This window comes from Cinclus cinclus, chromosome 28, assembly GCF_963662255.1.
Source record: "Cinclus cinclus chromosome 28, bCinCin1.1, whole genome shotgun sequence".
NCBI classification, from domain to species: domain Eukaryota; kingdom Metazoa; phylum Chordata; class Aves; order Passeriformes; family Cinclidae; genus Cinclus; species Cinclus cinclus.
In genome coordinates, this window is record NC_085073.1 from 2,843,886 (window position 1) to 2,858,653 (window position 14,768).

General features: G+C 51.5%; 1 protein-coding gene across 1 annotated transcript; it reads right to left on the reverse strand.

The window, feature by feature from the left end:
• Positions 1–1,834: 1,834 nt before the first annotated feature.
• Positions 1,835–14,454, reverse strand: LOC134054332 (tyrosine-protein kinase ZAP-70). Its single transcript, XM_062510009.1, has 12 exons — positions 14,053–14,454; positions 11,292–11,452; positions 10,062–10,200; positions 8,278–8,356; positions 7,589–7,629; positions 6,433–6,481; positions 5,573–5,753; positions 4,495–4,701; positions 4,078–4,270; positions 2,925–3,065; positions 2,397–2,509; positions 1,835–1,958 (listed from the first exon to the last, which is right to left on the reverse strand). The coding sequence occupies exons 1-12, from the start codon at positions 14,452–14,454 to the stop codon at positions 1,835–1,837; spliced, it is 1,830 nt and encodes a 609-aa protein (XP_062365993.1).
• Positions 14,455–14,768: the final 314 nt, after the last annotated feature.

Below are 14,768 nucleotides of genomic sequence, written 5' to 3' on the forward strand. Positions count from 1 at the left end.
TCTTCTTTCTCTGGGAGGAAAACATGACAGAGAGGAGAATTTTTTCCTGTCTCCGCACAAAGTGACTGAACAAACAGGAACACGGCAGGTTCTCCTGGATACCTGTTTTCCTCTCTGCTGGCAGTGATAAAATATCCAGAGTTTTAACATTCAGGACACGTTGATGGGGTCGAGAGAGAAAATGCCACATGAAGAGTTGATGTCTCTGGAAGCTTCTGTCTAAGCAAAGAAACTTTGGATTGGTTTTTCATTAAACCTGGCTCAAGTGACTGCTGGGAGAAAGGTTAATTCAGGTGTTGATAAGGTGAATTACTTGAGTACTCTCCAGAAGTTTGTTTTCAGCCCAAATCCCACTCTCAGCGAGGCTTTGGCTGTGCCCTGTGCCCTGGCTGTTTGTTTTCCCCCAGGACAAGCTGCTGGGGGGGAGCTGCTCTGTGGCTTTAACTACCAGCAGATGGTGAGAGATAAATTCTTGTGTTCTCTGCAGTGTAGGGCTCCCACCTCCTGCTTCCTCCTGCCCCAGCCTTCACAGCCTCTCTGTTCTCTGAACATCCCCCACCATGGGCCATCCCCTGCACTGGGGGCAGGTGGGATCCACAGCAGACCCAGCTGAGCCATTTTTTTTGCAAGAAAATGTGCAGAAAACCTTCCAGCTGTGCAGCAAAACCAGCCCAAAGATTGCCGGGTTGGGCAAGAGGAGCATCAAGGAGGGAAATCCTGGCTTAACAGAGGGAAATTGCATTTATTTTCTGGTCAGCCTGTTGGAAATGATAAAACTTTTAAAATAAGCTTTGGTTAGTTAATTTTAACCAATATATTAATTACAGACAATGTGTAATTCTTAAATTACTTTTAGCATCTAGCAAAGCTCCTTTTGTGGGAACACAGCCTGGAAAAATGACTAAAACTGTAAAGTTTGTTGAGCTAACCTTGATATGCTGCAATGAACATTCACTGCTTTGTTTGCTAAAAATGTATTAAAAGGTGAGGAAGCTTTGGATCGGGGGCTGCGTGGAGGCTGCAATTTTGTCAGCCCCATCCACACCCAGAGCTGAGAATAAAGCAATTTTCTAACACCAAAAATGCAGCATTGAAGGGTTCTCTTACCCTGATGGGTTTTGCCAGCATTTCTCAAAGTTCAATGATCTGAGCCATGCGATGTTGAGAACATGGAATAGTTTATTTATAGCATTTTTAAATTTTTAAGCTTGAAAAACAACAACTCAACACCACAGAAGGGCCAGGTGAGACCCAGGAGCTAAAGGAATGGTCCTGGAAATTTTTGGGAGCCACCTTGGTGGGCTGGGTGACACCTGCTCTGTGCTAGCCAGGGGTGCAGGGGGACAAACCAGTGGGACCAGCTCTGCCCCACTCCTCCTCCCCATCCCAGTTGCAAACCAGCTGCTTCTTGCCCTAATCCAAGGGGATAAGGATTCAGTGGCTCTCTGTGCTGTGTCCCACCCCGTGCAAACCCCACCAGAAACATGCACTTGGTGGGTTCCTGGAAAGCCTTGTTTGTTAAGGCATCTGGGAACATCCAGATTCTCTGGAGCCAACACAGTTCATCCTCAGTGAGCCTGGGAGGCACAAAGCTCTGGGATCCTGGGACAGCTTTGGAATTGGGTGGGAAGGAGCTCTGACAGTCTGTTCTCCTGGGTTGGGTCAGGCTGGAGGAGCTGGGAGGCACAGCTGGGTGTCCCTTCTGTGGGGACACCAATGTCCCCCACACCCTCAATTCCACAGCTGCTGAGGAGCATTTGAGAGATTAAAGCAAAACTTCACAAAGAGCCTTTCCAGGTCCATACAAGGCAGGTGGAGGAGCGGAGAAGGAGTCTCAAGGAAGAGCTGCTTTGGCCTTGTCCCCTGTGTCTGGCCCATTTTCAGGCTTGGCAGCGATGCAGTAGTAGTAGGAGCGGATGATGTTTTCCACAGCCACAAATCCTGGACGTTCTTCCCATCTGCAAGGGCAGAGAGGAACAAATAAAGTCATCAGAGAGGACGGAACTGGCCTGATGCAATGAGAGGATGCACAGAGTCCCTAGGGGAGAGCAGCAGCCTGGCTGTGCAAGGGATCAGGGGGCAGCTGAGACTTTTCTGGGATGGAGAGGGTCAAAAACACTGAGCCTTGGGGAACTTCCAGGATTGGCACAGGCAAATGGGGGGGTCTGATAGTGACAAATTCATCTTGGGCTGGGGGACCATCACAAACAAAGGCAGGAGATAACATTTGCTTTGTGTTGTCATCATGCAAACAGTGTGGTGAAGGTGTCCCTGTGTCTCTGCCCATAGCAGGGGTTGGACTGGATGGGCTTTAAGGTCCTTTCCAACCCAAAGTTCCAATCCCACTTTGGGATTTGGTGACCTTGGTGGAGCTGACACCGTGGTGAAATGCTCACCTGTATGTCCAGCACTGCTGCATCAGGGCGTACATCTCTGCTGGGCACTCCTGGGGACAGTCCATGCGCTTGCCCTGCTCTATGAAGCTGATCACCTCGGGGCCCTTCATTTTCTGGGATGGGAGCAAGCAGGAAAGGGATTAATGTGCTCAGAGCTGGCAGCAGGGTTACAGGAGATGGGTTAGAGCTGGGCCTGTGGTGGAGCTTTGGTCCCACACCCCTACACCCTGTAGAATCACTGTCCCCATCCCATCCCATCCCATCCCATCCCATCCCATCCCATCCCATCCCATCCCATCCCATCCCATCCCATCCCATCCCACCCCACCCATCTTCCAGACCCCATCCCACACACCCTGCCCACCCTCCAGGTCCCACCCCACCCAAGCATGGGCCCAGCAGTGGATGAGAAATGATGTTTTTATCTCTCAAGTCAGCAGAAGGATCAAAAAGAAGAAGGATCAAAAAAGGTGAGGTTCTGTCTCACCTTGTAGGGCCTTGCCTCACCTTGTAGGATTTCTACCTCACCTTGTAGGGTTTCTGCCCAAAGCTGAAGGCCTCCCACATGGTCACACCATAGCTCCACACATCGCTCTTGCTGGAGAACTTGTGGTAGAGGATGCACTCTGGGGCGTACCACTTCAAGGGCCACTTCCCTGCTGTCCTGGCCTGCAGCAGAGCAAGGAGGGACATTTCCAGTCTGAAACACGGAGTGCTGGGAGCTGCACCTCAATTCTACCCAGTATTGGTGTCAGATCTCACACTGATGAAAAAATCACCTCAAATGAGAGCTCCAAAGCCCAGTTCAGGCCCTGTTGTCCTGTTGTGCAGGTGCTGAATGCCCACAGTGCCACCTCCTCCTGCCCCCAGGGCTCAGTTAAACCATGGAATCCCAGAATGGTTTGGGCTGGAGGGATCTTAAAGCCCATCCAGTGCCACCCCGTGCCATGGCAGGGACACCTTCCACTGTCCCAGGCTGCTCCAAGCCCCAATGTCCAACCTGGCCTTGGACACTGCCAGGGATCCAGGGGCAGCCACAGCTGCTCTGGGCACCCTGTGCCAGGGCCTGCCCACCCTCCCAGGGAACAATTCCTAATTCCCAATATCCCATCCAGCCCTGCCCTCTGGCAGTGGGAAGCCATTCCCTGTGTCCTGTCCCTCCATCCCTTGTCCCCAGTCCCTCTCCAGCTCTCCTGGAGCCCCTTCAGGCCCTGCAAGGAGTTCTCTGGTCTCCCTGGAACCTTCTCTTCTCCAGGTGAGGACCCCCAGCTCTCCCAGCCTGGCTCCAGAGCAGAGGGGCTCCAGCCCTGTGCCCAGTTTAGTGGCCTTGTCTGGACTCATTCCAAGAAGTCCTCATCTATCTGGGGCCCCAGAGCTGGACACAGAATTCCAGGTGGGGTCTCTCCTTTAGTTGAACGCTGCTGGGAAGATCAGCCTGACTCACTCTTCATCACCTTCTCTTCTCTCTATCTCCTCTCCCTGCCCTGCATCCCCCAGCTGTCTCTGCATCCTCCTTGTCACCAGACCTCTGCAAAGCCCCTTTTAATGTCACGGCAGTGAGGCAGAGCCTGATGTTGTGCAGAGGGGTCCAGGAGCAGCCCAGATGCTCAAATCACTGGGGATGTCATCCTCCCAGCCAGGAGAGCTCCTGCTCCAGACCCTTCGCTGTGCCCACACCCACCTTGTAGTAGCTGTCATCAGCCCCCAGAGCCTTGGAGAGCCCAAAGTCACTGATCTTGGCGTAGTGCTGGTTGACCAGCAGGACATTCCTGGCTGCCAGGTCCCTGTGGACAAAGTTCTTTTCCTCCAGGTACTTCATTCCCATGGACACCTGGTGCATCAGCTCCACGATGTTGCTTGTTGTAATCTCGTCCCTGGGGAAGGTGAAAGGAGAACTCAGTAATAAAGGACCTGCTCTGGTCCCCTCTGATTTTTCCAGCTGCAAGGGAGAATGAGCAGGGAGATCTCTGTTCCAGAAGCCTCACATCAAAGATTTCTTTCTGCTTTTTTCAGCTTTCCTGCACCTACAAGGGTGGGATTTTGAAGGAGATTTCGAGAAGAAACACTGAAAATCAGCCACATTTTATGCAACACTCACTTCTTGGAAGCCAAGAACCTGTTGAGGGGCCCTCCAGAAGCCATCTCCATCACGAGCATCAATGACTCGGCCTCACACACCCCAATCATGCGGACAATGTAGGGGTTGTCCAGCTGGTGCATGATCTGTGCTTCCTTCATCATCTCATCCTTCACTGTCTTCTCATTGTTGCTCTTCAGCACCTTGATGGCCACGTCAATCTGCTTCCTGCACAGAGGAACAGCCATGGGACAAGCTGAGCACAGCTGGAATCAGGGGTCACAGCCAGGAATGGAAATCCCTTCTCATGAGACACTGTTTGACCTCTCAACAGCCTGTTCTGGCAGAACTCTGCACCATTCTGGTGTCCCAGGATGGACAGAAAAGATCACCTCATACTTTTGGGTGCAGGCCAGAAGTTGCCATCCCTGATCTGGAGACACCTTCCCTCCCACACTGAAATCTGGGTCATCAGTGCCATTTTCCCAGGAGGAAACTGAGGCACAAGTAGGTAAAGACCATCACAGACAGCCAGCAACAGAGCCAAGGGTGGCACAAGCCTTCAATGTCTGCTTTGGTCTGACGTGGACAGAGGTGGCCTCAGGAATGTGGAGTTGTTCCTCTGAGCCCAGCAAGTCCCTTTGGAAGTGGCAGCTGTGTGTCTGGGTGTGTGGTGCAGCTTACACACTCTGGGCAATGCAGCTGTCAGTGAAAATCCATGGAATTACAGCATCATATCATATATAATATCATATATAATATCATATATCATATCATATATCATATCATATCATATCATATCATATCATATATCATATCATAATGGGTTGTTGAGATTGGAAAATACCTGCAAGATCATCAAATCCAACCCTGACCAAACACCACCATCCCCACTAAACCCCACCACAAAATCTCATTTTCTGAACGCTTCCAGGGCTAGTGCCTCACCCATCACATCCATCATCCCTGACCTTCCAGATCATTTCTTATCCACTCCATTGTCACTTTGGGGCCCATCTGGTGATCAACAGGACAGCTGGGGACACCTTGAGTCCAGCCCAGGACCCTCTCCCTCCCCTTCCCCAGCACCCTCACTCACTTCCTCATTTTGTAAACTCCCTTCTTGACGCAGCCAAAGTTTCCGGCCCCCAGTTCCACCTCATCAATCATCAGGTGGTCCCTCTTCAGGAACAACTTCTTGTCTTTCAGTTCCTCGGGGTCACTGTAGGGGCTCTCGTAGACGCTGGTGTCCATGGGCAGCAGCCGGGATTTTCCTGCCCCTTCCCAAAAGGAACCCTTGGTTAGAAACCTGCTCTTCCCCATCCCACTGTCACTCATGGATTGGGAAGGCTCTTTTGGCCAATTCACCTTCACCTCCAGTATTTCTCATCCCTCCTGGGCATCTCCCTTCGTTTCACATCCCAGGCCCCCTCTCAGTCCTGGTTGCTGAAGGAGGTGGGATGGGGAGAGGGGTCTGACATTCCCACCCCACATACCCTGCAGGGATCTGAGCATTCCCACCCCATATACCCTGCAGGGATCTGACATTCCCACCCCATATACCCTGCAGGGATCTGACATTCCCACCCCATATACCCTGCAGGGATCTGAGCATTCCCACCCCATATACCCTGCAGGGGTCTGACATTCCCACCCCACACATCTGCCCTGCCAGCCCTGGACAGGGATTTACCCCTCTGAAATTCAGCTGAATACACTGAGTATTTAGTGGAAAATGGGAATAGGACAGCATTTCATTTCCTGGGTTAGGCAAGGAATGAGGCAGGGCTCGGTTTCCTGGGAACCCGGTGTGGGTGTAGGACCCTGAAATGCCTGGGGTACTTCTGGGTGCTTTTGTAAGAAAGGGACTTCATAGCAGGGCTCCAAGGAACCCCTGGGCTCCTGGGACATCCTCAGTCCTGTCCCCTGTGAGGAGGAGAGGGCTCTGGAGATGCTTACCTACAGGGTCTGGGGTGTATCCATCTGCATTGAGGGGGCCCAGGTTTCTCTGGAAAAGAAATGAGGAGAAAGTGGATAAAGGAGAAATTGCTTCAGTTTGAAATGGAGGGGAAAGGGACAGGGAAACTGCACCCCAACACAGCCCCAGCTGGTGACCCCTCTGAAAGGCCTTGAGCTGGGCTGAGACCGGAGTGGTCTGGAGCCAACATTGCTGTTCCAGGGCAGGGCACAGCAGGGATCCAGGGCCAGGGACCCTGAGCACAGCACCCTTCTCCCAGCCCTGTGCAGGGTGAGGGCTCTGTCCCCTCTGCTGTCCCCATCCCAGCCAGGACTCACAGTTTGCAGTGAGCCAGGAAGGGCAAGGAAGCCTGGAGGCAGCACAGGAAGAGTGGCCTTGGGAGCACAGGGACACTGCACAGCCACTGTCCCCAGAGCAGAGAGCAACAGGGTGGCACAGCTTGGAATGCCAGAGTCACAGAATCCCAGAATATCCTGAGCTGGAAGGGACCCTCAGGGATCATCAGTGCAGCCCCTGTCCCTGCCCAGACACCCCAACAATCCCACCCTGAGCATCCCTGAGAGCGGTGTCCAAACGCTCCTGGAGCTCTGGCAGCCTTGGGGCCGGGACCATTCCCTGGGGAGCCTGGGCAGTGCTCAGCACCCTGGAGGCCACTATGGATGTGAAAGCACCCTGAGGTGATGGTTGAGCCCCCAGACCTCACTCAGCCCCCCTGGGATCCCCAAACCCTCTGGTTTCAGCACTCAGGGACTGAGCAGGGGCACAAAGCCCTGGCCAGGGGCTGGCGGGAGCAGCAGGGCTGAACATTCCCAGAATCCCAGCACAGCCCCCTAGCTCCTGCCTGGCGAGCAGGGCAGCCAAGGAGAGTCCCCAAGGACAGGCCCGCATGTTCCAAGGAGTTCAGGATGAATGGAAACCCTTCTGAGCTCTACCAGGGACTGAACCCAGCTATTCCCCACCCCCATCCAAGCTGAAAAGGGAACAACATCCCAGCTGGGCTTAATAAAGTCCAGTGCAGTTCCTGAGCCTTTAGACAAAAGCAGGGTTTGAAGAGCAGGGTTTGATCAGCCAAGCTTGAAATGCAGCAATTTTAAAACCACTGAAGTCCCAATAAAACAGAGCCTCCCCCAAACTTACACTCACGGAGGGGTGGGTGGGTGGAACTGGTGCTGCAGAGGCTGTGAATCAGGAGAGAGGATTTGTTATCAGGAGTTTGTTATCAGGGATTTGCCCTAAACCGGGTCAGAGCATTGTCCTTGAAGGACCCCGTGGGCCCCATCATATCCCCTCCACCCCCCAAAGGAAAGTTTCCACAGTTTTAGCCTAAAACGTTGTGGAAATGTGTCTGGATGTGGCTGTTCCCAAATTTTCTCAGTGAAAGTGCCACCACTGGGGCACCAAGGCATCTTGGGGCAGGAACTGTCTGAGCTATGCCCCAGGACAGGGCAGTGACATTTGTGACACATGGACCCAAAGTGTCCCCTGCTTTTGAGTGTTTAGGGAGCCAGCAGGGTCCAGCCTTGCAGGACACTTATTTTCGTGCTGCCTAAAAAGCAGGTCATGCTCCAAATCCGTCTCTTGGGCACCAAATCCATTTGGCCACTGACTCCCCCCACCTGCTTCTGCCTTTGGGCCACCTCAGGCCAGACCTGGCCAGTGACACCACCAAGGGAGACTGGCCCAGTTTGCCAGAGGGGCAGAGCCCTCACTGCCCCCTCCCCAACAGGGCTGGGCACAGGAAGGGAAATTTGGGCTGGCATTGCTCCAACTGGCACCAGTTGGTGGCAAACCAAGGCCAGGGGTGGCACTGAGAGGTGTCAGCTCACCTGGCATGTTGGGGTTGGGGCAGGCTTCCCTCAGGTAGAAAATCAGCCCGTCTGGTTTGAGTTTTAAATACTCCACCAACTGGGAAAGGGTTGGGAAGAAAAAGAGATTATTGTGAGGAGAAAATCATCTTTGTGGTTTTTTTTGGTTTTTTGGGTTTTTTTTGGTTTGGTTTGTTGGTTTTTTTTTATTATTATTATTGTTGAAGGCAACTTTTGTGGCTTAGGGCAATGATTCCTCTCAGATTTATAGCAGGCAGGGAGCAGACTGTTTCTGTCCTCTATTTGTGCAGTCAGGGATGTCCCAGGGTGTGATTGCATCACTGGATATCTGCCACTGCCGGGAAGGACTTGGGAAATTCGATAAGACCCAAAGAAAGACAAAATCTCCAATGTGAGTAGGGCATGTTCAGTGCAATGTTATTGTTGTGCCAGCCAGGAAGGGGTTTAGGCCCTGAAGTGTGGGATAAAGCCTGAGAGAAAGCAGATCCTTTCCCAGAGGAACTCCAGGGTTTGTTCCGTGGATCCCAGGCAGTCGCTGGTGGCAGCACCACTGGATCCAGCACAGAGGGGACATCACCCAGGCTGGGGACAGCCAGCCCAGCCCTGGCACCAGACCCCAGGGACACCAGGCTTCCCCTTCCCCTCCTGGCTGGCTCAGACTTCAGCTGCAATCAGGAGCTTGGCACGGTTCTGTTGCCATAAAAATGCCCCAAAATCTTTGTTTTTAATAAAATTCCGAGTGAAAACAGCCTTGGGAATTCAGAATATTCAGCAAAATGGGGCTGCTGTCCCTCAGACAGCCCTAGCCAGGAGGAAGCTCCAGCATCCACTCCCTGGATAATTTTAGTAAATGGTTTAACTCTTAAGTTACTTGTTTTAATTAATGAACACCAACCAATATATGTATTAATTATAAATAGTGTGTTATTCTTCAGTTACTCTCAGCCAGCATGGAACAAGGTTGCTGTGAGGTACTTTTGCAGGAGAACAGCTTGGGAAAAATGCTGGAATTTTAAGTTTTGATTAACTAACTCTGATGTATTCCAATGAACAAAGCCTGGGAGAGGAAGAAGGATTGAGGTTGGACATCTGGAATGCAGAATTTATGGACCAGAAGGAGGCTTTGGAGAAACCAGAAGAAAAAGGAGAGACTAAAAAAGATTCAGTTTAGGCATTGGAGAGTCCCTGCCAGAGAAAAAAAATACTAAAAAGAGTAAAAATATGGTCTAATTAGCAGAAAAAGAGACATTAATAATCAGTAGAGGATAGAATACTCATTATTGAAAGAGAATTATCACAGACTCATGGAATATTCTGAGTTGGGAGGGACCCCTGAGGATCAATGGTAATGATTATTAATTAAGTGATGGGGATCAAACCCACAACTGTAGTGTTATGATGTCATTTACAACCAGTGAACATTAATTTCTTTTTCTGTATAAGTAAGTCTAAATATGTAAATATAAATATTATAAATATAAATATAAATATAAATATAAATATAAATAGAAATAGAAATAGAAATAGAAATAGAAATAGAAATAGAAATAGAAATAATATGAAAATGTAAATATTTATAAGTTTTAGATCAGGGTCTGTGTGGAAGCTGGAATCTTGTCAGCCACACACACAAACCCTGGCCAGGAATAAAATAATTCCTGACTCTCTGACACTGAAAAGATGGTGTTAGAGGGGTTTATTTGTCCTGGTGATTTTGAGGGATTTGGTAACACTTCAAAGCAAGGTGAAGGTGCCTCAATTTCTGAGGACACCCAGCTTGGTACCTGCCAGAGCGTGTCGAACTTGGTGCCCTCAGGAATGGAATATTTCCCAGATTTATCGTGACCCACCCGGTAGTGATACACAGTCTTGCCATAGACGAGGGACAGGGCATAGGCACGGTTCTCCTTCTTTTCTCTCAGCCTGGCAGGAAAGAAAATTGTTAATTAATTCTTAAAAGCAGCTCTTGGTTTTACTCCGAGGATTGTCAGTGTCAGGGGTGAGTGGGCATGTGGAGAGGTGTCCCTGCATCCCTGTATAAAATGCAGAAATTATATATATTCCAGTCTAAAATAAAATGCAAGAGGCTGTCTGGAGCTATTTTAAAATTTAAATAACAGGCCTAATCCAGTACCTGCTACCTCAGGCAAAAAACCCCCTCCATTAAGGCAAAAACCTCCAGAGAGGCCAAAACTCCACTCCAAAGATTAAGGCAGACCTAAAACTTTTCATTGGAATTGTCACCTTCTCAACACCCTCTGCAGAGGCTGAGGAGGGACCCTTCACCTCCAGTTTTCACCCCTCTCACAGAACCAGAGAATCCCCAAATCGTTTCAGTTTGAAAAGACCTTTAAGGTCACCCAGTTCCAGCCCCTTCCACTGTCCCAGGCTGCTCCAAACCCCAATGTCCAACCTGACCTTGGGCACTGCCAGGGATCCAGGGGCTGCTCTGGGCACCCTGTGCCAGCCCTGCCCACCCTCCCAGGGAATAATTCCTGCCCAATATCCCATCTAACCCCATTCTTACTTTCAAATCATTCCACCTTGTGCTATTGCTCCGGGTCCTCATGAACTGTTCTCCAGCTAATTCTTTCTTTCCCTAACTCATCCAAGAGAACATTGAATTATATTAAGGCTGTCTCACCAGAGCAGAGATGCAGAGCAAAACTTTCTCCTGTGCTTTCTGGGCCTTGCATTGCCAGCCTGTCAATGTTTAATATCTTTCCCCACTGGACCCTGTATCCCTCATCATCATGTACAGCAGCAAACAAACTTTATAGAGATATTGAAATATGAGAAACAAATAAAACTCCAGATTGGCTCTTCACAGGAGGGTAGACACTGGACAAGAACAGATTTGGGGCTCAGCCCATCTTTGAAATATCTGTCACTACTCTGAGCACATTCAGCTACACCTCCTCTGTCATGTGAAACCAGTAACAGCAGGGCAGTGGGGGTGGGAAATGGCAAAAATCCCAGGGATGCCAGCATCTTCCAGGGGTTTGGATACTCACAGGAATTTGCCATCAGGCTGTGCCCCCGAGTAGAGCCTCCTCTCTGCTTCCTCCCGGCTGATATTGCCGTGGTACCAGGGCATCCTCTCGTGGGCTGTGGTGGCCACGAGCTTCTCCACCTGGGGAGCCTGGCTGATGATGGCCTGTTCCAGGGCATCCCCCTGGGAAAGAGCAGCAAAAGAGACCTCCTGCCATCCTGCTGCTCTGCTGATGGCTCCAGCACAGCTCGTTTGGGGCACGTGGCGCAGGAAACTTGGAACGTCTCGTAATTCATTGAGACCCAACAGTGGCTGAATTCTGTTCTGCTGCAGAGCAGAATCCCTGGTTTATCTCAGCTGACCTAATCCCTTAAATTCAGCTGAAGTCCTTTGACTTTGGTGAGGGAAAAGAGAAGTCATCACACTCATTTTAATGCTGGGCTAGTGGGGTGTCATTAAGCCTCATGTTCCTGGTTGGTGACAAGCTGGATGTGAGTCACCAGTGTGTCCTGGCAGCCCTAAGGGCCACCGTGTTCTGGGGGGCACCAGGGCCAGGGAGGGATTGTCCCACTCTGCTCTGCACTGGGGCAGCCTCACCTCCAGTGCTGGGGGCACCTTGGGCACCACAAGATCAGAAGGAGCCAAAGCTGCTGGAGAGTGTCCAAAGGAGGAACACGGAGCTGGGGAAGGGTCTGAGGAGCAGCTGAGGGCACTTGGCTCGTTCAGCTGGAGCAGAGGAGACTGAGGGGAGACTCCTCGGGGGCTGCAGCTCCTCCCGAGGGGAGGCAGAGGGGCAGGGGCTGAGCTCTGCTCTGGGACAGGGACAGGAGCCCAGCAAGGGCTGGAGCTGTGTCAGGGCTTGGGCTGGAGCTCAGGGAAAGGTTCTTCTTTCCCCCGAGGGTGCTGGGCACTGCCCAGGCTCCCCAGGGAATGGTCCCGGCCCCAAGGCTGCCAGAGCTCCAGGAGCGTTTGGACACCGCTCTCAGGGATGCTCAGGGTGGGATTGTTGGGGTGTCTGGGCAGGGACAGGGGCTGGGCTGATGATCCCTGAGGGTCCCTTCCCACTCAGGATATTCCATCACACCATGATTTTCTTTAGAGCACGCCCTTTCTGGTGCCCCTGCGCTCCTGGCTGCTCATCACCCACAGGCACCAGGACTTGGCAAGGTCGGTGCAGTCTGGCAATCACGGGGATGAGACCCTGAATTCCTCCCCCGGGCTCACTCCTCTGTTAAACAGTTACTGCCCCTTTGCCAGGAGGTGGCGATGTCCTTTGTGTTATCTCCAGGTGGCCACAGATCCGCTCTGGGGGAAACCCTACAGAATCCCCGATTCTGGGAGAGAATTCTGCTACAAAATACCTCATTTTGGCGCAGAACACCTCATTCAGCTATAGAAATCCTACAGAACACCTTGTTCACCCTACAAATTACCTCATTCTGTCAAACACATTTGGTGCAAATAGGCCAAATTTAGAGAGCTTCTGTACCAAGTCTCCATAAGGAAACTGCCTGAGCCATGTTTCTCTGAGGACTTGGGGAAAAATAAGAATCCCAGAATGATTTAGGTTGGAAAAGACCTCCAAGGTCATCTAGTCCAAGCTGTGACCCATCCCCACCTTGTCACCAGCCCAGAGCCCTGAGTGCCACATCCAGGCCTTCCTTAGATACCTCCAGGGATAGGGGCTCCAAAGCTCCCTGGGCAGCTCCTTCCAATGAAACAATTAAATGATCCCTGGAAGTGTCTGAGGAGTCACGGTGGCAGCAGGCAGAAAGAAATGAAGTCCATGGCTGATGGTGGGATGATTTGGAGTCCTGTTTTATGCATATATTGTAGATATTCCAGTCTGCAATAAAATGCAGGAACCTGTTTGTGGCTATTTTAAAATTTTAATAACACACAGACCTGATCCAGCAACCCCTGCCTTGGTCTCATGGGTAAAACCTTTGCTGGCAAAAAAAAACCCTCCACAGAGGCAAAAATTCCACTTCAAGGAGTGAAAAAGAACAGGGCAAAAGTCTAAGTCTGGTTTCATTTCATCTTCAGCACAATGTTTGGAGGCACAAGCACCTCACATATGGAGAGATATTCCCAGAAATCACAGAATATTCTGAGTTGGAGGGGACCCACAAGGATCATCAAGTCCAATTATTAAGTAAATGAGCCCATACTGGTATGGCACCCAAAACCTTGACATTGTTAACACCATGCTCTGACTGACTGAGGCAGTCCCAGGACTGGGATGGAGAATCTGCTGCCAGCAGTGCCAGGGACACATCCATGGCATGAGGGTCATGTCTTCATATGCCTCTGGAGCTTTGTGGTTGGGTTTTGGGATGGGTTTGTTTAGTTCTGGGATGGATTTGTTGAGGTTTGGGATGGGTTTGTTTTGTTCTGGAATGAGTCATTGGGTCTTGGGATGAGTTGGTTTAGTTCTGGGATGGATTTGTTGGGGTTTGGAATGGGTTTGTTGAGGTTTGGGATGCGTTGTTGGCTTTTGGGATCAGAGCTCTGGTCTAAAGCAGGGAGCATCCCATGGGCTGCAGAGGAGAAGGACACTTGGGGGAAGTCCTGTACGGTGAGCTCCAGCTGTTCCAAGGACAGCTCTAAAGTCTGGGGAAGATGTTTAGACCAGTGTGTGGAGAAGAAACTGGTAAAGAGCAGGACTCAGACCCCTGACAGCGCCGGTACCGTCCAGGGAGAGGAACCCCACTCTGCTGTGCTGCAAGCGGGACACGACAGTGCCAAAGGGGTCCCACCCCACCCCTGGGGCACCCCAGTACCTCCAGTTTCCAGGTCTGCCGCACGTATTCCCGCACCATGTTGTCCCTCATGCTGTCGAACACTCCGGGCTGGGGCTCCACGCCGCTGGGGCGGTTGCAGGGCTTGCGCAGGGGACAGCAGAGCCCGTCGGCGTCCTTGGAGTAGAACTCGCAGAGCTCCTCGGGGCCGCAGTGCGCCTTGCCCCCCAGGATGGCGTAGGTGCCGTTGAGCTGGCGCTCGATGGGGTAGTGGTAGAACTGCAGGTCGCACACCATGGACAGCACGTAGCCTCCCAGGCTGCGCAGGCACTGCCGCAGCAGGAACAGCCCGTCCGCCATCCCCGCCAGCTTCAGGTGCTCCTCGGCCTCCGCGCGCGCGATGCTGCCGTAGTAGAAGGGCAGGTGGGCAGCGGCGTCCGGCATCTCCTCGCCTTTCCTCACCGCTCACGCGCTGCTGGGGCACAGCCTGCCGGGGGAAATCGGTCCCTGACACATCTTTCTGGAAAATGGTTTCGTTGGGGTTCAGACTTCCCTGACTGGAGGTTCTCCTGCTGGGTCTCTGTGGGGTCATTTCAAACATCCCTCTATTCTGCCCTTACTGGAGCTGGGAAGGGTAAATAAAAATCCACCTGATCTTGATCTAAAGATCCCAAGCAAAACAGAATGCACTTGATCTTGGTTTATAGATGCCAAGGAATAGAGAAACCATCTGATCCAGATTTAAACACCCCAAGCAA

Bases quoted from the DNA above. Each gene is read 5' to 3' on its own strand.
- LOC134054332 (XM_062510009.1), bottom strand. From the start codon at position 14,454: ATGCCGGACGCCGCTGCCCACCTGCCCTTCTACTACGGCAGCATCGCG. The intron at 3,066-4,077 runs GTGGGTGTGGGC...GCTCTGCTGCAG, and splicing joins CTGATGACAGCTACTACAAG to GCCAGGACAGCAGGGAAGTG. The intron at 1,959-2,396 runs GTGAGCATTTCA...CTGCCCTTGCAG, and splicing joins CAGCAGTGCTGGACATACAG to ATGGGAAGAACGTCCAGGAT.